The sequence below is a fragment of the Candoia aspera genome, chromosome 3 (genome assembly GCF_035149785.1).
Source record: "Candoia aspera isolate rCanAsp1 chromosome 3, rCanAsp1.hap2, whole genome shotgun sequence".
In the NCBI taxonomy this organism is placed as follows: domain Eukaryota; kingdom Metazoa; phylum Chordata; class Lepidosauria; order Squamata; family Boidae; genus Candoia; species Candoia aspera.
Window position 1 is genome coordinate 64,658,345 of NC_086155.1, and position 27,874 is coordinate 64,686,218.

General features: G+C 36.7%; 3 protein-coding genes across 6 annotated transcripts in view; 2 read left to right on the forward strand and 1 right to left on the reverse strand.

Annotated features, from left to right (window-relative positions):
- The first annotated feature begins 1,675 nt into the window (after positions 1-1,675).
- DIO1 (iodothyronine deiodinase 1) overlaps positions 1,676-27,874 on the forward strand; it is a 141,907-nt gene continuing 115,708 nt past the window's right edge. Inside the window, exons 1-4 of one of the 3 annotated variants that reach the window (XM_063297994.1) lie at positions 1,678-2,056; positions 3,858-4,001; positions 4,953-5,152; positions 5,654-5,762. In XM_063297994.1, coding sequence (XP_063154064.1) covers positions 1,726-2,056; positions 3,858-4,001; positions 4,953-5,152; positions 5,654-5,716 — 738 coding nt within the window. In that variant the 5' untranslated portion in view covers positions 1,678-1,725 and the 3' untranslated portion in view covers positions 5,717-5,762. Of the gene's footprint in view, positions 2,057-3,857; positions 4,002-4,952; positions 5,153-5,653; positions 6,691-27,874 lie in introns of those variants that run through there. The other 2 variants (XM_063297993.1, XM_063297995.1) reach the window with 2 other exon arrangements.
- On the reverse strand, positions 5,643-13,768 carry IFT25 (intraflagellar transport 25). The gene is made up of 5 exons (XM_063297999.1): positions 13,581-13,768; positions 12,916-13,022; positions 11,426-11,494; positions 8,387-8,430; positions 5,643-7,214 (listed from the first exon to the last, which is right to left on the reverse strand). The coding sequence occupies exons 1-5, from the start codon at positions 13,676-13,678 to the stop codon at positions 7,092-7,094; spliced, it is 441 nt and encodes a 146-aa protein (XP_063154069.1). The 5' UTR covers positions 13,679-13,768; the 3' UTR covers positions 5,643-7,091.
- Positions 15,317-27,334, forward strand: LRRC42 (leucine rich repeat containing 42). 2 transcript variants are annotated; one of them, XM_063297984.1, is made up of 8 exons: positions 15,317-15,337; positions 16,163-16,641; positions 17,717-17,848; positions 19,299-19,417; positions 24,416-24,504; positions 25,576-25,689; positions 26,609-26,693; positions 27,058-27,334. In XM_063297984.1, the coding sequence occupies exons 2-8, from the start codon at positions 16,178-16,180 to the stop codon at positions 27,309-27,311; spliced, it is 1,257 nt and encodes a 418-aa protein (XP_063154054.1). In that variant the 5' UTR covers positions 15,317-15,337; positions 16,163-16,177; the 3' UTR covers positions 27,312-27,334. The 2 variants fall into 2 exon arrangements, with proteins under 2 accessions (XP_063154054.1, XP_063154052.1); XM_063297982.1 differs by lacking the exon at positions 15,317-15,337 and adding an exon at positions 15,377-15,522.

The window sequence follows — 27,874 nt, forward strand, 5'->3', positions numbered from 1 at the left end:
TGGCCAGATCAGAGTCAGAGGTGTTTGTTATTGGTTCACAAAAATTAATCACTGGCTGAAAACTGGTTCACTGAAGTATATCAGGGATAATACAAGGAGCAGCAGGAGTACTAACATTCAGAAAACAACAATAGTGAAAAGATTTCAAGTGTGGTTACCTACAGTGAGTCTACATGGCTATGCCAAGTGGAACTGTGATCTCACACACGCAACCCAAAAAGAAAAGAGTAAGTTGGAAATGAAAAACAATTCATATCTTAATAGGAGATTTCACTGGACTAATCCCCTCTGTGTTCTATATTGTGAAACATCAAATGATGCCATGAAAGAGGTTGTGGCAAATGCCATCCCTGTAATCATGTCACTGCACAACCCCCCCTCCACTTAAGTGCATGGGTTGATGAGGGGGGCTTGCATAGTGACTTCGCTACACATGTGCAGATGCCATGAAAGCACTTCATGTTCCTTGCTTGCCAGGAAAAAAAAAGGCAGCCAACTCAGCTGGTTTGTTTTCTGCTGGTAATTGACAATTAACAGTCAAGAGCACACTGACTGCATCCCACTGATGCTGATCTGTTTTTTGCTGGCAAGAAATAGTTAGGTACCATTGAAAATATTACCATCTTCTCCTTGAAGTCAAGTGATTTCACTAGCTATAACATGGATGCCTCTACTACAAATCCTTTAATACTCTGTGGCATTCTCAAACAAAGCAGCATGGACTTATGGGTAAACAGATACAGTAGAGGTTTTTTGACAAATGCAAAGCAATGCTCTCTAATTGGAAAGCAAAGATCTTTGCTGCCAAGGGTGGAGTTGCACTCCTCATAACAAAAATGGATAAATGTTCCATTAGCTTGAAAAGCCAGCTATAAAGCATATGACAAATAGTACCGTATAGAGAGAAAAGGCAGGATGAGCTATTGAGAAAATCCCCCGTCCCTGTCATACAAAATCCACAGTGGGGAACTTGTATTCTTATCCCTGAAAACCCAGGCTACAGGAGAAGTGATATTTGGTTTGGTTACCAACTGTTTTGTGAGACATGCTGTGGATTAAAAGAATTGTATAGGGATAAGCACTTCTCAGGGCACTCCCAGAAAGGTACAAACAAGGAAGCAAGAACTACACAGATTTCTTTAAGGAATTTTTATTGTCAAGTTTAGGGATATGGTACAAAATCTTAGAAAATACAGTAAGTTGCCAGACTTTTTGCAGCTAAATTCAGTAATAAACTCTTTTATCTCTTGGTGGTTTGTGTCCAACATTCCTTCCATTATTTCCCACGTTTTCCTACAATCTTTTACAGCAGTGTTTTTCAAACTTGGCATATCCACTGAAATCAGTGAGAGTTACTTCCCTAGATGGTTTTATATTTTGATTGAACAGTCTAGAGGAGTAAGGTCATTGATTTTGCAAGGAAGAAATCTACAGTTATTTCCTGGAAAAGATTTCTCTGGATTTCAATTCTTAAGTAGATAATATAAGCCTTGTTATCAAACATGTTGGACATTACAATTTTATTTATTTTAACCAACATTCTGTCGAAGGCTTTAGGTTTTCTTCAGGGTAAAGAACAATAGCTGTTATGATGTCGGTCATTTGAGGTAGCTAACAAGCCTAGCAATGATTAACTTTGGCCCAGCCTCTCCTTTTTTTCCCTTTTCAGTTTGTTCCACATTGGCTTCTACTTTGCAGAATGTAGCAGCCTTCCCTTCTGCCAAGATGTTCAGAATGAAGAGATTTATGCAGAAGGTCTGGATTCTTCTGCATGTGTGCCTGTCTACCATCATTGGGAAAACCTGCATGCTATTCTTTCCAGGTACTGTAAAGAGATACATCCTGAAGCAGGGAGGAAAGAGCGGAATAGGACAGAACCCAAAATTCATCTATGAAAATTGGGGTCCAACTTTCTTCAGCTTCCCATACTTACTCTTTGTCTTGAAAGTCAAATGGAAAAGACTGGAAGATGAAGCCCTTCAAGGCTGTCCCGCTCCTAACACCCCCGTAGTGGATCTCAGCGGGGAAATTCATCACATCCTGGATTTCATGCATGGTAAGCAAACACGACGACAAGGCTTTTAAGAAGCATAGCATTTGCTAATAACACAAAGGTAATAGGGAATCCCATTTCAAAATCAGGTTACTAATTCTGCATTCCTTGATTAAACACAAAGTGTGTTAACTCAAACATGTCATTTTTATGTGTGGTTGGAGATGAGTTAAAACATGTTAAAAGAACTGGGGAAAATGTTAAGGTGGCACTTGGTTAAGTAGTTTAATTAATTTTGACATATTAACAGGAAATAATAATTTAACTTTATATATGTATAATTGATGTGGGCAGGAATAACTCTCATAAGTAACATATGCTATTGCATATACTGTTCATAAAATTGCATATTGTATATGAATATACAAGATTATGTGTATATATGTATTACTAGGTCCAAGGATACTTCAAATAAATGTGTGCAGGATTGGAGTCTGTACCTCAGATATTTTTTCTTGAAAACTATATGTAAATAGCAAATATCTTCCACAGAAAAGAAACAGAGCTTGATAAAGTTCCAACTAATCCAGATATATTGCCAGCACAAACACAAATTGCACTTTGCCCTCTCTCTTAACATATTCATAAGTTATTGGCTTGTACTTCATAGTAACTAATTAACTGTACTGCTTTGAAAATTAACACAAAATCCAACTTGTATACAACTGGCGTTGTACACTTACTTTGCATATTCAAATAGTTGCCATAGGTACTTGAATCAAAATATCTTAGAGAAACAAAAATACATTTGATAGGAAATTGATAAAGGGTGATATGAACAACAGAGATAATTTTGTATGTTTTTGTTGTACTGTGCTGTATAATTGATTCACTACGGCTTGGCAGTATATGTGAACCAAGCTACTATAGTTTGTTCAACAAATCCTGGCTTAGCTTTATGTGAACACAGTCATGGCTGTCATCACTTAGATCAAGAGGGATTGTACAGATGCTCAACTAAAGATCAGAACATTATAATACACAATTCTATTGCAAATATAATCATAAGTTGAGACAAAAATGACTCACAACATCATAAAACCCTTGTAATATAAAGGATGCAATATTCAAGAGATCATTTTAATCAGGAGATTTTCGTTGGTGATGCCAATAGTTTTAAATCTGAATTGCTCTGCTTGTGATGATTTTTGGCTTCAGGAAAAATGAAAAGAGATATTTTAAAATGAAATACATGCTGCCATCCATCTAACATTTTTATACAACATGCAGATGCAGATTATGAAAAAAAACACTAATTGCCACTTGTTAAAGCAATTACAGAGGGCAATTATATTGTTCTTTACCCCACCATGCTATTACTGAGAATTAGAATTGTACCATCATAAAATAATCGTAGCAAAATTATCCATGTGACATTAATGGGGTCTTGATAAATGAACTGGTTTCATGTGTTGGAATAAGAACATGGATGCTTCTAGACCTGTGTTTCAGAGTTACCAGTAAAAAGATACTGGGAAGCTATTAGGTTTTTTCTGCTTGATGCATTTTCAGTACTGAAAGGGAAAAATGGAAACTGTTTTAAAAAAAAACTTGTTCAAAACAACATAAAAATAAAAGCCTAATTTTTAGGCATACTGCCCTTTCAAATCTCTCAAATGTTGTATTAATCAGCCACTAAATTTTAGATGTCTCATATGCACAGGGATGTGACCAAATTCTTAAATTATTTGTAGCATGTTAACTGCAAATAATAACTCCCTAATAAATATGACAACTATAACTGTCTTTATTCTTTGAGGTATGACTATCCTTATCTTCCAAGACTGCTCTATGTTTCTTGCAGGCAACAGACCTTTGGTCCTAACATTTGGAAGTTGTACCTGACCTTCATTCATATTCAAATTTGGCGAGTTTAATAAACTTGTTGAAGATTTCAAATCTATAGCAGACTTTCTTGTAATCTACATTGAAGAAGCTCATGCCTCAGGTAAGGCAAGTGTGCTAAAGGACTATACACACTAGATTGTTTGATGGTTAAAAGATGAGACATGTAAACAACTGTATTCCAGGTTATTAATCTGGATATAAAGGTAAAGGTAAAGGTTTCCCTTGACGTAAAGTCCAGTCGAATCCGACTCTAGGGGGCGGTGCTCATCTCCGTTTCTAAGCCTTGGAGCCGGCGTTGTCATAGACACTTCCGGGTCATGTGGCCAGCATGACGACTCGGAACGCCGTTACCTTCCCGCTGAAGCGGTACCTATTGATCTACTCACATTTGCATGTTTTCGAACTGCTAGGTGAGCAGGAGCTGGATATATTTGGATATATATTTGGATATATATAATCTGGATATATTTCTTCTTAAATATAAACCTTACAGCCTACTGCTGCAGGCTTAACATTATGTGACAGAGGAAGCTAATTTAACTTGGAAAACAATTTTACTGCATCAAATACACACACACACACACACACTATATATAGTCTCCAAAAACACAAAATCCCCAGTATTTGGTTGTCTAAGTCAAAAGCAGTTTAAGAAAGGTTTCTGTTGAAAACCAACAGCTAAGAGGCAGCAACTTCCACTGCTTTTTCTGACACCTAGTGTCAGACCTCTTGTCTGCATGAATAGAACTAAAAACTGTAATAAAAATTATGGTATCAAAGCCATAATTGTCTATTTATCAGCCAGCAGACTCTGGAAGGTGGTAAGACAATTGTAGAGTTATTTAGGTGTAGGCATGATAAGAAATTGCCCATAAGACTGAAGAGGTTTCATGGTTTTTACTTCTGGAAGGAAAAGCAAAGTAGGAATGGAAGTGGAGTTGCTTCAGTACAAAACCAAGAAGATCCATGCTCTTACAGATCCCGCTTCTATTACTAAATGTAAGAATAAACACATGCAATATCATTAGTCTAATTGTGTTCCTTGTTTTAGATGGATGGGCTTTTAAGAACAATATTGTTATTAAAAGTCACCGAACCCTCCAAGATCGTATACAGGCTGCGCAGATCCTCCTAAAAGAGCAACCCTTATGTCCAGTGGTTCTAGACACAATGGAAAACCTGAGCAGTAACAAATATGCAGCTCTGCCAGAAAGACTGTATGTGCTTCAAGAGGGAAAGGTTGTGTATAAGGTAAAAAAAAAGTTATTACATATTTATATGATGAACAGTAAGGTTTGGTTGCTTGCACAACTAAACAAGTACCTGAAACCTTGTGAGAGAGATGAGTTGGCTTGGCAGAAAATGCTGTTTGGTGTTGCTTTTTTTAAAAACAACTAAACTCTCAGTGCATCATTATGCATATCTTCATGTAACGTCTTATGTTTTGCTGTTTATTTTCCATAACTGAAAGAAAAATAGCAGCATCTAATTCAATTGGGGAAATGTAATCTTGTCTACTTTACCCAATTCTACTTTACCCAATTTCTAACATAATTGGCATCCTGTTATTAAATAATGGCAATTCCTACATATTCTTATGCATATGCTTTCATGAGAAGCCTAATCGTTTAACCTCTTTATAATGCTTTGTAATTTTTAATCTCTTTATAGTACTCTAGGTTCCCTTACCTATACTCTATATTGCCTTCTTTAGAAATTGGTCAAGGGATTTTTTTCCCCCTCCTTTTACAGGGTAGTCCAGGACCTTGGAATTATTGCCCACAAGAAGTACGTGAACTTCTGGAAGAACTTTAAATCTAAAAAAGCACCCCAAAGCAACCTGTTTGTGAGCAGCACACACACTCCATCGCCTGATTACATTTTTAAAAAGTATTTTTATTTAGAAGAGGCTGTATACATATGGAAAGGATAAGGTAAAACTTATACACTGTTAAGTATCCAGCAGTCATGAACTCTCAATTAAATACGAACACAAACAATAAATTAAGCTTCTATTTATTATATTTACCCCAGATGACCTGCAAATGCTAATCTCCATCCTTGTAACTGCCACGGATAGATGCACATAATGCTCTAGACATTTGAAAAGTGTTCTTGTGATTTTTTTTTGTGAAGCAAGCCATTCAATTGAAATGACTCACCAGAGTTTCAACTGTATTTGAAATTACTGTTAATTCTTTTAATGGTATTGAAATGTTATAATGGAAATAGGATCACATGATGGCTGGCTTCATATAAATCAGCCTCTAGGTGGTCAGACAGGGCAGCGACCTCTTCTGTAGCAACAGGAGTATTGCACTGTACATTTTCCTGTCATATTCCTCCTATAGAGCTGTATTGGGAACTGTTAGTCTGTGGTCATTTAGAATTGCAAGATATTCTGAACAAAAGCAGTCTTTGTACAGAACCAAGATTTCTGGATGCCTGTGTAGGGGATAGGACATTGCTGCAGCACCAGCTGATATTTGTAGCAGATTAATATGCATGACTACTCCTATCAAACTCCTAGCATGTGCAGGTGCATATGATCCTTTGAACCCAGACCCCTTCACTTTAGGACAGAAGCACAATCACACCTATACTTAGTAGTGTTTGCAGAGAAGAACTTTCTGAATGGAATAGTTGTAATAATTTTCTTATTTTTGTTTCTATTAATATTTGTTTATGATAGCCATAGTTTAAAACATAGAGAACTATGACCTGATATGGAAAAAATATTTATAGAAACAAGATGCTAAATTAAACAATATTAAACTATGTCCAAAAAACCTTGTCCAGATTGAACTTGTTTTCTTTAAATAAGTATCATCTTATGATATAGTGACTGTTACTTGATAAAATGATGGAGTGAAACCTTGCACTCTAAAAGGAAAGATTATCCCAGACTTCATTTCTTATCATTTAAGCTGCATTGGAGATATTGGGCAACATTACAGAGGTTTTGATGAATGAACATTCTTGACTATTTCTCCACCTCGGCTACAATATACATCATCATATAAATATTACCATTTCAAACAATGTTCATCAGTTAAGATTTTTAACAAATTTCCATTAAAAAGATTAATAGCCAACTGCAGTTGGTGTACTTAAAGAGTCATTATACTGCATTAATGCCAGCTACATTTTTAAAAGGTTTATAATAGAAATACTATTGAATGTGTTGCAATCAGAATATTGAATTTGAACTTTCTTGTGATAGTCCTTCTGCTATCACCCTATGAACTGACACAAAAGCATCAAAAGCAGATAAAATGATGACTCGAAGATACGTAGCTTGGATCTCAGGAAGCTGACAAAGAGAAAAATATATATTAACAGCAATAAACTATAGGTATGATGTAACCAAATGAGGCATTTTAAAATATCATTAATTTCCATGGGAGAAGTTTCAGTATAAGATTTAAACATTTAAACATTTGCTCTCAAATGTTGAAAATTGAATATATGAAGTACTACACTGCTGCATTATAAAATATTATATTATTCTGATATTGCAGCCATGACTTGGTAGCAGATGTTTCAGATACCTTAAACACTTGTTATGAACAAAATGTCTCTGCATTATTACAATTTTGCCTGACATTAAACAGTCTGTAGAAAATTGTCAACCGTGAGACTGAGTGTACTACATATCTTGAAGTTAAATATTATATGTAGTTGCAACTAGAGATCCATATTTACCCAGAAATATACAAATTACAATAACATCCAAAATGCGAAGATGTCAACAATAATGAATGTATCTTAATAATCCTGTACGTAATATAGTACAGGCCTACAATCTTAAAAAAACACATTTACCTGACAGTTCTGCTAAGCCCAGTGGAACTTGCTTCTCAGTAAATATGCTTACATATATGCATATGTGTGCATATATACAGTGTGCATCATATACATTGTATATAGTAACTAATTAATGTGAACAAGCTTTAAAAGCATTTCTCAATAGTCACTAGCATTAACTCAGTAATTTCAAGTATGTGGGATAGGCTGCCATTTTTGTATTTTAGATTTTCACTCAGATCATGCCATAGTAAAAAAAAAACAACCTCCCTCAAGCTGAGCTCAGCTCAGATCCTGGTAACTAGAGGGATGCATAGTTTTATTTCCAGCAATATGGAAGTAGTTTGCCATTCCCTCTGTTCGTTAGTTTTTTAAATTCCCTGTCTAGTCTATGGTCCTTGTGTTTCCTGGGGTTCTCCCATCCAAGAAGTAACCAAATTCAAAAATGTTCAGGATTAGCCTAATGTTGCTTAAATGCTGGCAACTATTATGGGCATATATCATAGTATAAACATAAAAAACTCTTCAGATTTTTCAGATTTTGATACTTTTCTTCAGATTACAATGTAAATCTAATAAATATTTCCAAACTTCCATTTTTAAAAAAGTCAATAGTTTAGCCCAGTTAAAAACTCATTATCTTTTATGCTGTGGTAATACTAAATGAAAGATACTTACAGAAAAATCTTCTATTTGTAGTTCCCCATCTTTACATTGCAACTCTAAATGTAAAAATGATACAATTTAATATAGCTCTAGAAAATAATTAAAATGTACAAATGGTTTTTTACATCTTTATGGAACCAATACTTAATCCAGTTAAAAAAATTAAAAATCAACTAATCCTACCCCTAAGAATTTACCCATATCTTGATGTTAGTCTTTATTTTGATCAATGACCAACATAAAACAAAGGCAGCCAAACAACAAGAATTACAAATCAGAAAATAAAATTTCAACTGACTTCTTATATATGAATATAATATATTGGGTAAGATATTAGTAATACTAAAACTCTGAGCCTAAACTAAGTTCATAATATTATTTTAAAAACTTTAACCCTAAAACTAAAATATTAATATATACAATGTAAAGAGCATGATGCTGGTAGCACTAAAACTTTAAATCTAAAATTGCTGCATATGTGGTATGTACACAACAACAGAATACTTTAGCATCTGTCAGTCAATGTTTTTATTTTAGTCAGCAAGCAACAATTAGGAGATGTTGGAAGTAATACTGTATAGCAAAACTTAGCAATATCCAGAGAGATGGAATCTCACTGGCCAGAAAAAAGAATGTGTGTATAAAAGAGATCAGTGTGCTCTGTATATTTTACTACCTGAGGATAAATAAAGCAGGCTCTAAGAACTCTGTAAAGCCCCCAATATAATGGGCAGTAGATTCCTAATAGCTCCTATGCCATGTAACTGAGCACCACAGGGTATGTTCTTATATCTGCCTAAAACAGCTGATGGCAAGACGTTAAACTGATCTTGTGTTAAGAGGCTTTTCAATTTAGAAACTCTGATCAAGCTAAAATATGTTGCAGGGCTAAAAAGGGACATTGCTTACTTAAAAATACATCTCTAGGCAGATAAGACTGATCTAATTGTCCAGAACATGTTGTGTTAATACTCTCTTGGCCTGCTTGTGCCCCAGAGACAGAAGGATTCTTGAGAGAATCCATAAAATGCAGTTTTTTTCTGATAGGTATCTCCTCCATCTAGCATTAAAATTATATTCTAATGTCAGAGCGGTCAAGCCAGTGAGTTAAAATATTAACGTTAACCAATAAGCAAAGAAAATTAGTCATATCTTGGGATATGATCTTAATTAACTCCAGCCCCCAAAAGGAGGACATCATTGAAACACAGTATGGAACCTGAAAGATGATTCTTAAAAAGTCTGACTGCTCAGTTTCTAATTTTGAGTTACTATCACAAGGCCTCAGCTGCACACTATACAAAAGCACGCTTTGGCAGAAAATAGCTTTAAGGCAGCAGGCATCCATTTATCAACAGAAAGTTCCAATTGCCGAAGCTGACTTTTGAGAGTTCTGGACTACATAGTCCAGATGAGCATGTCTCCCACTGGAGACCAAAAAAAACTGTTCCAAGATATTTAAAGACCTTGACTTGTTTGATTTCATGGCCAATTAAATTGCCACTTCTGAATTCTAAGATGTTTAACCAATACCAATATTTTTCCTTGAGCAATCCCTATGGTGCATAGCTCGTGATCTTAGGGCATGTTTTAGTTCAGTGAAAGTCTGAGATAAAACTACATGATTGGCAAATCAAAACCTATGAGCTCCCATTGTATGGGGAAAGTCAGGGTGTAAAAATTAAGTAATTGTGGTGCCAACATACAAACCTATCTATCTGCCCACATTAAGGTAGTTGCTTTAGTTAGGTGGCCTTGTGATGTAAAGTAGATTTTTAGGAAGGAATTTTCATGAAGCTTAAACAGCAATAACAATAGACATCTATCTATAATGGGATTGATGAGTTTATCTGACATCTTAAGTCTGGATATTGAGTAGAAGGCAAACCTAAAATCAACAGCAGCAGCATACAGAGCAAATCCTGCTTTAGCCATAAACTTTTCTGCCAGAGGCTGTAAAAGAAAGGCAAGATCAAGGGAACAGTGATTCGCTCCAAAGCCAGCCTGTTCCTCTGCAAGGATTAGTTCTATGTCCAGCCAATCCAATATTTTTGTATTTAAATGTTTGGCATACATTTTGCTAATAATGCTTAGTAGACTATTAGAAGGATAGCTAATAAGTCCCTTTCCCTCTTTTTATAAAAGGGACTATTATTGTTGTACCCCAGCCTTTTGGAACCACTGTAGAGCAATCAGTGAAAGAGAAGAGGGAGGCTAAAAGTAGGATCCACCATTCTAAGTTGTCACAGATCATTTTTGCTGTTAAGAAGTCATTGCCTTGTGCGGCTCTTGGTTTAAGCTGGTTAACTCACTTTTTCATTTCTGAGCACGTTAACTGGCAGCCAGTGAGGGTGGAAGTCCGCATTCATATCTTGATGTATCTATATATCTCAGAACCATAGTCAGATAACTGCAGAGTTGGAAGGGACCACAAGGATCATCTAGTTCCACTCTCAGCAATGTGCAGGAAAATCAATGAAATCATTCAGGAGAGATGGCTGTCCAGCCTCTTCTTAGAAACCGCAGAGGCAGAGAAACCATAGCGTCCACAGGTAGATTATTCCACTACTGTGCATATCTTTATCTACGTTATCATAATGGTACATATCATTATGAAAAAGAGAACCAGTCTGTAATGTCACCCACTGTTGTGGACGGTTCTTCCCCAATAAGGTAGGGAAGAATTGGGGGCACTGACTTTTTCCTACGGTCACATATCAAAGAAATGGTCAGCTTGAAATCAGAGCATACCTGGAATTTATAATGGGATAATGCATAACAAAGAATCAACTGCTGTTTGCTAAGTGTGACAACTCAACTTGTAAAAACTATTGAAATAGCCTTTGATTCTGTAGATTACAAAGCTAACATTGAAATCTAAAAATCTTACAAATCTGCTCTGAACTTTTAATTCTATACTATTGGTCCAATCTTATAGAAAAGTTGAGTTCAACAGAATTTCCTTTCAATAACCACAGCATTCAGACTTGATTGAATTGAGTATTAAATTATGATCATCCACTGAATCATAACTATATTAAATATAATTACCTTTTTCAATGCACTGTTCAAAATCAACTGGATCTTTAGATACACTTTTTTCAATGCGCAATCTCTGCACTAAAGACAATATTAGAAAAATCATACTGGTTCTAAGAATATTAGTTCCACCTCAGTATTTCAAAATTGTTCATAAAATAATTCTTAGCTTTATCACAAGTGCACCTGTAAGGCTAATTTCATTTTTTCAAATCACAAAAGGAAATTATCAGATACAGAACTGTTAAAATACAGTCACTTGTTGAGATGGGCAGCTATAGAAATTGAATGAATGAATGGATGAATGAATGAATGAATGAATAAATAAATACAGTAGAAAACTAAGCTATGTCAAATGTGAGAAGCATCTGTGATCTGTGATCAATATGTTCCCCTCTATGTACAAAAAAGGATTTGTTATGGACACCTTTTGTGGATGGAGGATTGAGATATATAATGGGCAGGACGATGCTATAAAACATTTGGGACCATGATAATCTGGGTTTGAGGAAGGCTTTGGCTTTCTTTAACTGTGTTCATCCTATTTTAGGGCATACAGCAGTTTTAGGCATTTTTTTTTGTCCCAAATAATTGGGAAACTAGGCCAGTTTTCAGCAACATGCAATCAAAGGGATCACACACACAAAAGAAAATCACACACATTTCCTATCTCCCACATGGCTGCTTAGGTCTACAGAACTATGAAAGCCACAAATTAGTTTCCTTCTAATGACTGATCAGTATTAAAAGTACTGACAAAACCCATAATCTGTTGAATAGAGTGTACCTGGGCTTAAAAGAGGTTGTATGAATGCAGCAGCAGGCACACAGCCTTTTTCAGGGTGGATCTCATTTCCAAATACCAGAGCTTAAACACAGATAATTTCTTCTTCCCCCTTTCCAAGAAGCTTGTTGAGTTTACAGAATGCAAGATTTTAGTATGACCTTGTTCAAGCAAAGAAACCTATCTTCAATAAGTTAATTTAATGATAACTTTATTGACATGTTTCTGTCACCAAAAATTTGATGGATTATTCTGGCTGCAAAGTCCCTATTTCAGGATGGATTCACATTAACCAGAAACTGAAGGAATCCATCCTAAGACACAAGTATGGAAGAGGTTTAATGTTTCCTTCTACATTCAAAGATCTGTTTAGTTGCAGATGTAGGAAAAAATAAATTTGGGAAAAAAACACAAGAAAGCATACCCACAAATAATTATAAAATATTATAATATAAAGAATAGCCTCCACAACTCATATTAATAATTACCAATACTTCCTTATGAATATAGTATGTAAAAAATATGAGCCATGGCCTAATTCATCTAAAGTGGAAATGTCTATACAGTATTCCCAAGTAGTACTATAAATGCATGACTATTTTTTCACTATATGAAGTATACAACTATATTATGGAATATTAAATTAAGAATAGTATATACAATTGCAGTAATGACACATAATTTGAAAACATAAACAAACATAAATATTGTAACTTACCTAAATAACATTGAATTGTGAGTTTGCTAATGGTCACACATTTATGAAAGGAAATAATAAATTCCTGAGGAAACATCCCAGTTGTTGTCCAAAAAGTTTCAGATCGCCTATTAGGAGAGAATAAAATGCAATAATAAATCGTACTGTGTGAAAGTGGCCAAATGTGGTTTCAACATAGTTAAACAATCCACGGCTTAGCATTATGTGTGAACCTACCCACATTTCTTAGCTTAGCCTACCTCAAAAGGCTGCTGTGACGATAACATGAGAAACAGAAAAATATACTTTCCCTTGAACTCTCTGGGAAAAGGCAGTTAATAAATATAATAAAACAAACAGATTTCAAAAATCTTGAATTCTTTCACCACGCTTGAGTCTCGGCTGTTTCTGAAACCACGTGATTTATTTCCTAAGACAGTGTTTTTCAACCTTGGCAACTTTAAGATGACTTTAAAACCCATGATCTAAAGCATTGTTTCTCCACCTTGGTAGCTTTAAAATGTGTGGACTTCAACTCCCAGAATTCCCCAGCCAGCCATGCTTGTTGGGGAATTCCGGGAGTGTAAGTCCACTCATCTTAAAGCTGCCACGGTGGAGAAACACTCTCCTAAGAAATAAGTCAATCCTTTCAATACTCAAAACGACCCCGAAGACTCAAGGCTCACCCGTCAATGATGTTTTCCGGAGGATATATTTCATCACTGGATGTTGCTAAAATAACACCCGCTCCCTCCGAGCTGAGGCAGTAGTCCGTAAACTTCATTCCTGCTCAAGCTTCGCAAACTGTCGCCGCAACGCATCCCTTCTTCTCCCTCCCACCGGGCGAGCGGCTCAGTTGCCTAGCAGCATCGAACCTGAAAGCCCGGAAGTGGCGTCACCATTAGGCTCCTCCTCCCTCTTTCCAGGAGGACTTCCGGCTAAGTTTTAACATCGTTGTTTCATCTTTACAATGAAGAGATCAGCGTTTCGTGGCAGATGCCTTCTCCTAGACTGGAAAAAGTAGGAGCGAAGGCTCGCGCTTGCTCCACTTTCCCAAACTGGATGTTTCTTTGCCTAGGGATTTGTGACATTTCTGAATGTGTGCATATCAAATAAATAAATAAATGCTGCAAATATAAATACGATCCAGGGTAATTTGGAGTGAAATTAACCACGTAATTCTATAGGTTTGTAGTTATTGGTAAGTTTCACTGAATTCCGTTACCAAAGGAGGCAATCTGGTGGAGCAAAAATAACTGCATTATACAGTGACGTATATTGTTGCCTACCTTTTCACGAACGCCAATTCAGTGAGTTGCAAGGTTGGAATCTCCATGACTGGATTTCTAACAGGAAAATGAAATGTGAAACCTACAATGATAATTACTTGATTAATAGAGACTTTTCTCAAAGCCGATATTCGATGATCAGTATTGTACTTCCAGCTGAGTGAATGAATTCAGGATAAGAACAATGGTTGTACGTATCGTCCACTGAAATAATCCATATAAGGTTAATAGCCCATTAATTACAAACGAAAAAATACAGGTTGGAAAGTGACATAGTCCTATTCTGCAGTTTTGTTCGAGGGTGTTGGAAGAGTCCTGCAGACTTTCTCAATTGAGTGGCCTTAAATTGAGTTGAGACTACAACTCCCATGCTAGAAAAGAATTTTAGCAGTTAACCCATCTGGAGCTGGTTGCCGCAAAGCATGGCCACTGCCCTTTGTTACAACAATCGGGTTTGTATAATGATGCTCTAAAATGCTTTAACAAAACTACTCATCATTTGGGAGTTTGGGGTTTACCTCTCACCCCTTTGCTGAAAAGCAACATTTTCAGCAAACCGACTTTATGTCTAATTCATCTCGATCTTTCATTCATTTTCATGTATACTTGAGTTGCTGTAGTTTTCCATAGATCTATAAGATATCTTAACTTTAGTGAGTTTTCTTTTTCTAGGAAAGCCAGATATCATTCTGGCTGGCTGGGGTATTATGGGAGTTGGTCCACACATCTTAAAGTTGCCAAGTTTGAAAAACACTGGTATAAATTATTCAGACCAAGATACAGCATTCGGAGCTATGGATGGATTCGTACTAGATACTGTTCTGTCCTAAAAATCCGGCTAGTTAATTTGTGGCTCAGGGCATTGTATGAAATCAGCCAGTGAAATCAGTGGATGTTTCAATTACTGTGTATGAACCCAAGCAGCTGGGTTAATCAGGAAAGGGTAAATCAACGTGGTGCCCTTCGATGCGTTGGACTTCAACACTCATAGCTCTTTAGCTGTGCGGGTTCAGAAATTACAGGAGCTCAAGTGCAGACACACAGGCTCTCTCTCGGGAAAGCTGCTCTAACTTTTTATCTCTAAGGTCTCCGCCCAGGCACGCATGCGCATTACCTTCTTCAACTGCTAGTGTCGCGGTCTGCATGGGGTGCAGGTGAGTTTTTCCTCTACATTTTTGCATTTTCTGGGGTGGTTTCGCGGAAGGCACCAAACCTCGTAGGGAGGCGATGGAGGGGAATTGATTTCCCAATTGATCACCTCAGGGTGGATTTGGGGAGGCTGCTGGTCATTTTAAATGCTCCCCTGCTGAAATCGAAACAAAACCTGGCTGTGTTTTATGTAAGTTGAGAGGAAGGGTTTGCTAGTTAACTAAAGCACGGGGAGTAAATGAAGCCGTCTGCTCCTTCGCAGACACACAGATACGCTATAGGCATCTTCAGAAGTTCCTCCAGACAGTAGGTATATTCATTTCTTTTAGCTTCATGGATTGGATTAAGCCTGTATTTAGGCCAGTATTTCTCAGCTTTGGCAACTTTAAAGATGTGCGGACTCAACTCCCAGAATTCCCCAGCCAGCTTGCTTATGGATTTTCAATTCAGGAAGGTTGTTTTGATTTTTTTTTCCTCTCCTGCAAGGACATAAGGGCATACAATCACCTCTACAGTTTTGGGAAGCTCCTTCAGCTTAGATGTTTAATATTAAAATATTTATATATTAAAAATAATCAGTATGAGTGAAAAAAGCAAGGTTTTAAAAGTGCATATTATTTATATGTATGTATGTATATATCAGCAACATTTGATTTTTTTTTAAATCTTAAGTGGAAGGTTATTCTGTCTCATTTTCAACCATTAGAATTGCCCATTTTTAAAACTGGAAATGTAAACTCAATCTTTGACTTGTGGAAGAAGTTTTCCAAAATTTATTCCACTTCCTTAATTTAATACTGTACCTTGTTCATTTTGTCCTTGCCTTCCAGAAATCTGAAAGTGGAATGTCATGCTATCTTGGTGCAGGAAATGTTCCAGATAGCGGGTCTGTATATGTTCGGGAGAATGGTCAGCTCTTTACGATAAATCAAGCTTCAGGAAGAGGAATCAACTGTACTCCAAATTCAAGGCCTTCAAGATTGTTCTCCAAAGAATTCTCTGTTGAACTTTGTGTCAACAAGGAAAATGACAATGGAAGAACAGATCACTTTATCTTTACTTACACAAAGGAGGGAAGTCTTCGTTATTCTGCTAAATCTCTCTTCAGCCTAGTCCTGAGTTATATTGCTGGCAATATTCATCATGTTGATTCACTGAATGGCTTTCCAGAGCAGATAGCAGAAAAACTTTTCTATGCTGCAGAGGCTAGGCAGAAATTCACAGAATCAGAAACAGGGCTCTGTGCTTTGCAGACATTCACTAATGCTTATGGATGCTTAGTGCTACAGACACTATGCTTGAGAAATGGGTAAGCACAAACAGTTTGTTAATAGTAGAATGTTTGTACGCTAGGGGAACATATATATTGATTTTCGAGAAAGTGTAAAATTGAAATGCTCTCTGTGAAATTAAACAAGTCAATGCAAACAGGATAGCTTAAATGGCCTATCTTTATTCTTTGAACTGACACATAACTTTTGAAACTGAAGCATTATCACCTCATTTGCAATTGAAGGACTAATTAAATCTGAGGTTTAGTCTTGGTGTCTTGATATTTTTAATCTAATCTTTTGGCTTATCAGTATAAGTTTTTAAATTTATTTTGCTGTTGTGGCAGTTTTGTAAGAGAAATTTGTAATAATTTTAATCGTTATAAATAAGTTTACAGAAATCTGTGGTAGCCTTCTTCAACTTAATACCGCATAAATGTGTTAGACTTCATGCTCATTGAGAATTATAGGGGTGGAAGTACTCCCCTCCCCCACAAATACCCTGTGGGGGAAGCATTTTCTATAGTATTACATTTTGAATGTATACATTAATATTCCTTGCAACCTTCTTAAGTGCAGTTACCTGAAAATCAATGGTATTGAAATCTAAAGAAAATAAATTAAGGCATAACTCTTTGCAGCTTTGTACGTAGCGGTATTTTGATCCCAGCTGTGCCTGCATCAGATTTGCCTTTTGTTGAGATGCTTTGTCAATTTTAAATGAAAGGAATTTAGTTTTATTGTAGTTGTGCTTTAGACAACAAGCCTTATCTTTGCTTTAGCAGAACATGCTCAAGCAGGGGGTTAGACCAGATTACCTCTGAGATCCTTTCTGATTGTACTGTATGATCTTACTAGGAAATTTCTGTATGCCTTCTTTTCACTAATGTATTGAAGTGGAACAGAGCATAATTTGAAGTAGTTTAGGCCTGGGCATTAACAAAATCTGTCGCTGCTTTTTTCAAAATACATGGGACCCAAACTACTTTCCAAAACAAGACTGTTTTCTTATAATACTATGTTTGTAAAGTTGATTAGTAGCATTAAATTTTCAGCAATAGAAGACCATGCTCTAAGTTGTAGGAGCTTACCTTTTGTTTTTATTCTTTACAGTTCCCTAATTATCTCTGAAAAACTTGAAGAAATTAAATCTTTCCGTGGTCTGACATGTTTGGATTTGTCCTATTGTAAACTTGGGGATGACCATGAGCTGCTAGAGCATATCACCAATGAAACACTGTCTAGGTAATAATTTAATGATTGTGAGAGAAATCAACATTCTGTTTGCTTTGTTTATTGCTCAAAGAACTATGGTAACTGAAATCAGTCCCAGTTTTAAGTATAATGAGCCTAAAATATATTTATTTGTTACATATCTTACAGATGGAATAAATTATTACAGATTACATTGTTGTTGGAAAATTCTTATTCTCATGATTGATGTTGTATGTGCTGACTGAAAGTACATGCTACATGCTGCTATTTATTTATTTGTTAGATTTATATCCCAACTTCCATTAAGGGACTCAAAGTGGCATAGATAGCTCTCCTTCCTCCCTGTTTTTCCCCAAAGCAACAACCCTATGAAGTAGGTTGGGTTGAGAGAGAGCCACTGGTCCAAAGTGAGCTTCTGAGGTTCAGGGTAGACTTGACTCTGGGTCTTGCTGGTGACATCCCACACCTTACCCATTATGTCACCCTGGCTTTCTATATATGGGTAGCTATAGATAAGTGCTTTTTTCCTTCACAAGGATATGCTTCATGGCAGAAAAGTGGTAGAAAGAAGTACTTAATTTTTTTCTGTTTTTTTCCTTCTTAATCCATTCTTGTGCATGTAGAGTTGAGGTATAATATCCCATTCATCTCCCAGCCCAGTTTAATCTCAGATTGTAAGAGGATATAGAATGGGTTCATATATCATGCTGAGCTATAATGAAGCCTGTCTGATTTATGATTTGGGGTGTTGTAAGGAATTCAGCAGATTATAGGTTATTCCAATGATTAGTGCAGTGTTTAAATCCAGCCCGTAGATCAAACTAGCACTTTGATTGTGTGGCTGCTTTGATTGCTGCTTCTGTAGACACTTTTACCAGCTTCTTCACTGGTGGTCCAGGTGGAAGTTTTGCCTGGGCATGCACATATGTGTGTACAGCATGTGGACCAAGAAGCTTTTGAAGCAGTTAATGAGAGTCTTAAAGGATGTGACTGCTTACACATTTGAAAGATAGAAAGGTACTTCTTTCATGCTAATACATGTTGTGGAGCATCTCTGTTGAATGCTTTTTACAGCCCTGTTTAAATAATTAAATCATAAATCCAAATTAATAGTGTCATAATTGTTTATTTAATTCTAGGTTCTTTTATGTTTGTTCAAATTTGCAGTTCAAGACATATACATCAAATTGGGTTAGATTAGTAAATTAATGATGTTTATTAATTATATACACCTTTGAACAAGTAAACTTTAAGGTGCTAAACATGTTTTCTGGATGTTAATTTTCTTCTTTCTGAGCATTATCAATTATTAGTGTAGAATTAGGAAATCTGACTACATAAAGGCTTCAGGCTGCTCTTAAAATGGGAGAGGAAACCTGAAACACTTAATAACTGATATTTGTCAGGAAATACCATCTTAACAATTAAACATTACTCCAGATATTTCTGTAAAAATTGAAATTTTTACATTTTACTTCAGTCTAACTCATCTTCTCCTGAAAGATAACTGCTTATCCGATATTGGGCTTCGCAAAATGACAGCACCAGTTCGAGTGATGAAAAGAGGGCTTGAAAATCTCTCAGTATTAGATTTGGCTTGTAAGTATAAATTAAGATTAGAGAGCAGGTATGTGCTTGCAAACCTAATAATCAACATCCAAAAAAAAGTAAGTAAATTTTTTCAAATGTGGCAACCAGAAATGGATATAATATTTCCAGTAAGTATATAGCATAGATTCGTGTAAGGACATTACAGTATAGGCAGTTTCATTTCCTGCCCTTTTCCTGTTGAACATTAGAATGGATTTTCCTTTTTTTTAACAGACTGCCACTCTAAGATCTTTTTCTTGGCAAGACATAGACAGCACAGATTTTTCTATATCTCTAGTCTCCTCTACACGTGTGCCTAGTGACATTCTCAAGTCTTTTGGAGAGGCAGGTTTTACCTTTGCAGAATCTGTGCTGATTTTCCTCCACCAAAGCTTGTTCATGAATCTAATCATTCAATTTATATTCTGTATTTCCTAGTTATTTTTTTTATTACCATTTCTCCCAATTTACCTGGACAACATTAAGATGGCCAACCCATAATTCCTCTGGTTCCTTTTTAAAAATTGGTTACCTTCCAGTCCTCTTTAACCAAGCCTTGTTTGAGAGATAAGTTACTTGTTTTTGCTATGAGGTCATCAGTTTCATGTTTCATGTTTGAGGTGGATGGCATCAGGAGCTGCTGATTTGTTACTCAATAGACTATTCAAATGCTGGGGAGGTTGTTTCTTTTTTTCTTCATTATCTCAATTTGCTTTAGTTATTCCAGTTCTTTCCTGGATAAGGTTTGAGGTAGTGTTGCTTGGAAACAGTTGCTTTCAAAATACAGTCAGGACCAGAAATACTGGAACAAGGATAACTGTATTGGCATTTGGCCTCTGTACACCGCCACATTGAAGCTGAAAGGAAACCCACCCAGATGGGAGTGAACCAGGACTTTCAGCTGTAATTCAAGGGGTTTGACAAAAGTGGGTCACTAACCATTCAGGAAGTACAGCCAGTGGCATACACATACACCCATTGTTGGTGGCTCATAAGTAATGGAACAAACCAACATCATTACAAACATAAGGATCGCCTTTAATACCTGGATGAAAATCCTTTCCAGTCAATGACTACCTGAAGTCTGGAACCCATGGACATGACCAAATGCTGAGTTTCCTCCCTCGAGATGCTTTGCCAGGCCTGTATTGCATCTGCCTTCAGCTGCTGCTTGTTTGTGGGTCTATCTGCGTTCAGTCTTGTCTTCAGTAAGTGAAAAGCACGCTCTGTTGGGTTGAGATCAGGTGACTGACTTGGCCATTGAAGAACATCCCACTTCTTTGCCTTGAGAAACTCTTGGGTAGCTTTTTCTGTATGTTTTGGGTCATTATCCATCTGCAATATGAAGCTGCGTCCTATCAGTTTGGCAGCATTTGGCTGAATATGAGCAGAAAGTATAGCCCTATGCACTTCAGAATTCATCCTGCTGCTTTTATCAGCAGTCACATCATCAATAAACACCAGTGACCGGGTTCCATTGGCAGCCATAGATGCCCATGCCTTAACACTGCCTCCACCATGTTTGACAGATGATGTGGTGTGCTTTGGATCATGAGCTGTTCCTTTCCTTCTCCTTACTTTTCTCTTCCCATCATTCTGGTGCAAGTTAATCTTGGTCTCATCAGTCCAAAGAATCTTATTCCAGAACTGGGCAGGCTTTTTTAGGTGTTTGCTGGCAAAGTCTAATCTGGCCTTTCTGTTCTTGAGCATTACCAGTGGTTTGCACCTTGTTGTGAAGCCTCTGTATTTACATTCGTAAAGCTGTCTCTTGACTGTAGATGTTGCCAATGACATGCCTGCCTCCTCAAGAGCGTTCTTGACCTGGCCAGATGTTGTGGAAGGTTTCTTCTTCACCATGAGCAGAATTCTGTGGTCATCCACTTTAGTTGCCTTCTGTGGTCTTCCAGGCCTTTTGCTATTGCTGAGCTTGCCAGTTAATTCCTTCTTTTTCAGGATGTTCCAAACTGTTGTTTTGGCCTCTCCCAATGTTTTTGCTGTCTCTCTGATGGGTTTATTTTGTTTTCTCAGCCTAATGATGGCCTCTTTCACTCACATGGACACCACGTTGGTCCTCATGTTGAGAGTTCCAGTGAACAGCTACCAAATGCAAATGTAACACTCAGAACCACCTCCAGGCCTTTTATCTGCTTGATTGGTCATGGGGTACCCAGGAAACAGGCCACACTTGGCCATGCAGCTGCTGGTCAGCCATTTGTTCCATTACTTATGAGCCACCAACGATGTATGCCACTGGCTGTACTTCCTGAATAGTTAGTGCCCCACTTTTGTCAAGCCCCCTGACTTACAGCTGAAAGTCCTGACTTCCCTCCCATCTGGGTGGGTTTCCTTTCAACTTCAATGTGGTGCTGTACAGAGGCCAAACACCAAAACAGTTATCCTGGTTCCAATATTTCTGGTCCTGACTGCAGGAGTTGCTGGTGGTTTTCAATATTTATATTAACTTTTGAGGGACATCATCAGATAATCTGAAGTTGGATGTTATCTGTATGCTGATGACTTAAAAATTTATTTCTTTGTAACATCTTCAAGGTATTGACATGGCTCATTTGAATGCAGGTAAATGGACTGATTGAGGGCTAACCTGGTGTTGGACCCTAATAAAATATCTGTGGATGAGAAGTAATAAATTGAAACTTAATGTAGACAAGACAGATTTCCCTATACTGAATAAAATGACACTCTTCCAAAAGAAGCAGAAGCACAGTGTAGAGTATTTCTGGATCTAATTTTTCTGACCCCTTTCCTGTGCATTCTCCTAGCCATTAACTTTAAAATTCTGGAAGCCTCCAAGCTTGACTAATGTAACACACTCTACATGGGAATGCCTTTGTATCTAGTTCAGACATTTCAGTATGGCATATGGGTTGGTCAAAGAGATCCCATTATGCACATGATACAGGCATTATACTGGCTGCCAGTTTGTTGCCAGGCAAAATGCAAAGGACTAGTAGTCAACTTTATAGCCTCATTTGGTTGCATCCAGCATATGTGAGAGTATATCTCTGTCTATTTGATCCTCTCAGTTAAGGAGGTTTGCTTAACAGTTTCCCCAGAGCTGTCTTGTAATGACTCATGGTTGATCCTTTTCCAGAGCTGTCCCACTTCTTTAGAATGCACTCACTGTAAAGTTCTGACACAGTTGACTCAATAAGGTTCTGACTCATGCATCCAGATGAAATGCAGATTTCAGATTTATTGATGATGTGTACAGATTAAAGCAAAAAGCCATGACTAAAAAAAATTCTCACACAGGCTATCAAATAAAAATCACACAAACACATCAGAACCCCCTTCACATTCCATCCCCCCTGTCCCTCAACAGTTCAGCATTCCAACTCTGCCCATCTCTGCCTGCCACGACCCTGGACCCCACCATTAGACGAAACATAATTCTTTCTCACTCTCAGCATCTCTCCCCCTCCCATCCGGAGCTTGACACGCGTTGCTGCAATGGCAGAGAACATAATCAAATGATTTAACTATTCTTTGATTGTGGGTTCTGATACTCACTGCCAAATTCAGGCTCTGTTGTTTATGTATGTTTTTTAAAAATGACACATTTTAAATAGTTTTAAGTGTAGATTTTTAGTATCTTTAATTTTAATTTTGGCGTTATGTTCTGTTGTAAACTGCTGAGAGACTTCAATGGTCAAGTTTAATAAATAAATGATTTGTATTCAATTCAATTCATTAAACTTGTATGCCCCCAACTCTCATGAACAGAAGCAGTATTGAAGCTCCTAGTTTGAATATGGTAAACCTGTTCGCTCAAATTGGTGCAAAATCCTGGTTTGCTGGAGTTCTATGAAACAGGACACTTTGATCAGAAGCTTCTGATGGAAAGTATCTAATCTTCATTCATACAGTGGGAAGGAAAAGATGCAAATCTCTGTCCTGAAACTTGATATTTCTTTGTTTTTTATTGGGTTTACATGCCACTCCAATCCAACGGGACTCTGAGTGGTTTATATTCCTTTTGCACAATAAGAACATTAAAACAATAAAACTGTGTAACAAAATAATGATTTCAATAGCAAAACCAATAATTACATAAAGATTAAAGCCACACAATAACATCCAGATCCTCTTCCAAGGCTTTCTAAGAAAGCTAGGTTTTATGGATTTCCCAAAATATAACAAAATGAAGGCTAGTCTGACCACAGAAGGTAATATTGCAAAGAAGAGGAGCTGCAGTCAAGAAGGTGCCATTCTGCGAGCCTTGGACATGACAGTGCCTAAAAGAAGAGATCCAGAGGGCACCTGCCCTGCTCAATCTTGTTCCTCATAGTTGTGTGACAATCCATGGTTTGTTACTGTGTTTGAATGCAAAGTTTAACAATGAGTTTCCAGACTAATTAAGGGACGCGGTGGCGCTGCGGGTTAAACCGCTGAGCTGTCGATCGGAAGGTCGGCGGTTCGAAACCGCGCGGCGGGGTGAGCTCCCGTTGCTCGTCCCAGCTCCTGCTCACCTAGCAGTTCGAAAACATGCAAATGTGAGTAGATTAATAGGTACCGCTTCGGCGGGAAGGTAACGGCGTTCCGTGTCGTCATGCTGGCCACATGACCCGGAAGTGTCTATGACAACGCCGGCTCCATGGCTTAGAAACGGAGATGAGCACCGCCCCCTAGAGTCGGATTCGACTGGACTTTACGTCAAGGGAAACCTTTACCTTTACCTTTCCAGACTAATTAACGGTTATTTTATATACTGTAGTATGCAACCATATATTTTATATTTTCTTGTAACTTCTAAGATTCCTCTTAATATAATCATACCAAGTTGTTAAAGTATAGCCTTTTTTAGCAAGGAAATGAAACTTTCTGAACACCTTTCAATTAAGTAACACCGATAGCTTAATTGGTTTACTGCTTAGTATTTCTACTGTCAGGTTAAGAAACATTTAAGTAGCTTTGGCTTATTTTATCTTTTATGCCCTTTAGTGTACATAACAGCTTTAAATTTAATGCAGTATTATTTTTATATAGATAATCCAGGAATCACAAATAAAGGAGTTAGGTATCTGCGTCCTTTCAAGAAGTTGAACTATTTGGATCTCTCTGGGACTGGCCTCAGGGTAAAAAGAAGTATTTACTTTGTTTAACATCTAGATTTAGGCACATGTATGTACACACACACACACACATTTTTACATATAGAAAATAAAGTCAACATTTCTGTCTTTTCATAGTCTTGTCCATGACTTTGCTCTATTATAGAATGGCTGGATTCACATATCAGTCTTAAGCCATTATTTGTTTTAAACATTGCCAGAAACATGCTGATGAGATCTGGCAGAGTGGGTGTACAGTAGACTCTCAGTTAACCAGCACCCATGGAGATTGGTAGATGCCAGGTAAATGTTGTTTCTGGTTGCTTGAGGGTTACTATTAAACCCTAATACCCACTAGGTGGCAGCAGAGAGATAGATTTTTTTTGCAGGTTGCTTGAGAGTGCTGGTGTTTTTCTCCGGTTGCTTGAGAGTGCCTTTTTTCCAGCGGCTTGAGAGTGCCGGTTGCTTGAGTTCTAGTTAACTGAGAGTCTACTGTACTTTGTGTCCCTTCTGTAAAACAGTGTCACCTGTTGGGGCTTTCTCTGTTGTGGCAGGTACCTCTGGGATCCATGTGGCTGCCATCCTGATTATATTCCTTAAGGTGTGAAAACCTGGCTATTATTCCAGGCCTTGGGACAGAGTAGTGTGTGAGCCCCTGTAAGATTTTGTTTGCTATGATTTTGTTTTATTGAGTACTTCTAGATACATATCATTTGTTTTTCTTCTATTCTTCTGCCTTTTTAAAAACTATATAAAGCACCCAGAATCATCTGGAGCCTGGTGTTCTTTGAATCAGTATAAATAAATAAAATCAGTGTGGCCTGTTCATTGTACTAAGCCAGTGTTTCTTAACCTTGCCAGCTTTAAGATGTGTGGACTTCAACTCCCAGAATTCCTCAGCCAGCATGCTGGGTAGGGAATTCTGAGAGTTGAAATCCACACATCTTAAAGCTGGCAAGGTTGAAAAACACTGCACTATGCTATAAAGCACTGTTTACAAACAAGCTGGATTTAAACAATTTGCTAAGCCAAACCATAGACATCACTTTATGGCATGAACACAGCCAATTTATTTTGGTTTATCTTTTTTGCTAGGGCACAAAAGAAGTCATTGATCAGATCCAGACTCTAATAGACCTAGTCCATTCAGAGATCCCTTTGAAAGAATTTGACCATAGCAGCTGCAAAACGGAGGGATGGGCGGAACAGGTACTTCCTAAATTACCTTATCAATATCATTAAAATATTAATTTAGCATATATATTATAGTAAGATGAGTTGGTAAGGATTTTCTGAATGTTTTAAAACTTCAGGCACCAATGAAATAATAATTAAAAAAATATATTCTTTTTTTTTTAACATTTAAATATTTTATTGGTAAAATATAATAACTAGCAGATATGAAATATAACCAAAAATATAACATTGCTAATATAATCAAAAAGAATATACAAAATAGTAATTAAATGAGTGACATTGAAGAATTTAGTTTGGTTTCTCTTCTTTGCTAGGGCACAAAAGAAGTCATTGATCAGATCCAGACACTATTAGACCTAGTCTGTTTGTGAAAAAACCAAAGATATATCCATAAAGTATTAATATAGAACTAGCTCAGTCCTTTGACATATTATTAAATTTAGCCATATAACCATTTATTGCTCCATTTTCTCAGTTTTAATACATTATTTCAACAACGATATTTATATAATATACTTAGATTCTTAATATTCTGTTATTTAGATGCCTTAAAGTATTGAATATAGATAAGTGGATATTCTATCAATATTAATTACAGCTCTGGGTATTAATGTTACAAGCATTATTATTATTTAACAAGAAATGAATTCTTAAATGAAATATTACTTTTGGTTTAAGACTGTAAAAGGATAGCTACTACAGAGATCATGGCTAATATTTTTAATGCAAATTCTTACAGTTCAGTCAACTGTATCACTTAGCTTTTGACATTAATGACAGTTGTTCATACTCACTATCATACTTTATACAGAATTAAATAATGCTAAATTCTGCATTTGGGTTGGTCGTCACACAAAACAACAATGGAGAAGTCTGTTTTCTTATTAGCATTATCAATATACTTGCTAACTATTGAAATTAACTTTTTCAGGTTATCTTGCAGTGGAAACATGCAATCCTAGAAGTAGTTAACCCAAAAGAAAACATAAAATCTAGACTAGCAGCTCAGCATTTCTGTAAGTAATTGAATAAAGACAGTTGTTTCTAAGCCAAAACTACTTTAAAAATTGAGGTATATTTTTGCTCACTGAAGCTGTGAGCCAAAGAGGCTCTTCAAGCACAGCTGGTAATGGTTAACTTGAAATTGGTTTTTTTTTAACTCTTCCTCTCTCCTTACAGAATAAGATTCCTCCTTTCCTCAGGCTTCATTTAAAATGACTAGAAGAATTAAAGCAGTAATTCTTTGAAGATTTGGAAGCCTTCAAAATGTTTTATCTATATAAGTTAACATTCTTTTCTTGATGCTATGGCCAAAACATAACAACATAAAAATGCAGCTGAGGCCACATCATGAGAGGGGTTTTGTTTGTTTGTTTGCAGATGGAAAAAGACCCAGAGCAGAAGGATCTCTAGAATCACTGTTAGGAGAGAAGAAAAGAGAAAATTATGAGAACTTGCAGTTCTACAAGGAAAGAACAGAGATATCAGATACTGCTTTACTAGGACGGGACATGGAAATAATTGAAGAATTACAGAAGAGAAGGAGAACTGCAGCTGAGCAGAAAGAACAAGGCCTTAAATCAGAGCACTTTAGCTTTTCACAGGCAGAATGGGACTTGCTAAATTCTTACTGAATAAAGTAAACATCTTAAACTAATTCAGCTTTGTCTCTCTGGAAAGAAACTTAGAAAATAAATGGTGCATTCTATTTCTGCAGTTAATGAAGTAGGAAGAAGTCATCTTCTAACTACTGTGAGAATGTGAAAAACTTGCTGTAGTTCTCAATCATACAGTAAATATTTCAGAGGAGAATACAGCACTTTAGGTAAACATAAGAAGGTTTCACTGAGAATCTCTGCTGGAATTGGTATCAGCCATGATCCCTTTTTGCCTGTGGTGCTGATTTTTGTTGGACGTCTAAATTCATGCAAGTCATTCTTGTGTGATGTAACCTGTTTGTATGCTGTATCTTAAGAAACAGGGTGAGACTTGATCACGAGGAATGAAATATAACACAATAAACATAAGGGCTGAAAAGTGTTATTGTTGAACTCTGTATGTAAACTGTGATGTTCAAAAATATATATTTGTACTTTTTGAAAAATAATACAAAAGTGCTTGTGCAGTTTCAAAATTTGGAGCTCCTTTAATAGGCTTGCCAACTAAGCTTGACCTTTGCACATTATAAACGAACAGG

Excerpts from the sequence above, each read along its gene's own strand:
- IFT25 (XM_063297999.1), bottom strand. The coding sequence starts at position 13,678 with ATGAAGTTTACGGACTACTGCCTCAGCTCGGAGGGAGCGGGTGTTATT. Across the intron at positions 11,495-12,915 it reads CACAATTCAATGTTATTTAG|TGCAGAGATTGCGCATTGAA; the intron begins GTAAGTTACAAT and ends TATTGTCTTTAG. Across the intron at positions 7,215-8,386 it reads TACAAATAGAAGATTTTTCT|CTTCCTGAGATCCAAGCTAC; the intron begins GTAAGTATCTTT and ends TCTCTTTGTCAG.
- LRRC42 (XM_063297984.1), top strand. The coding sequence starts at position 16,178 with ATGTCATGCTATCTTGGTGCAGGAAATGTTCCAGATAGCGGGTCTGTA. Across the intron at positions 25,690-26,608 it reads CGGAGGGATGGGCGGAACAG|GTTATCTTGCAGTGGAAACA; the intron begins GTACTTCCTAAA and ends TAACTTTTTCAG. Across the intron at positions 26,694-27,057 it reads ACTAGCAGCTCAGCATTTCT|ATGGAAAAAGACCCAGAGCA; the intron begins GTAAGTAATTGA and ends GTTTGTTTGCAG.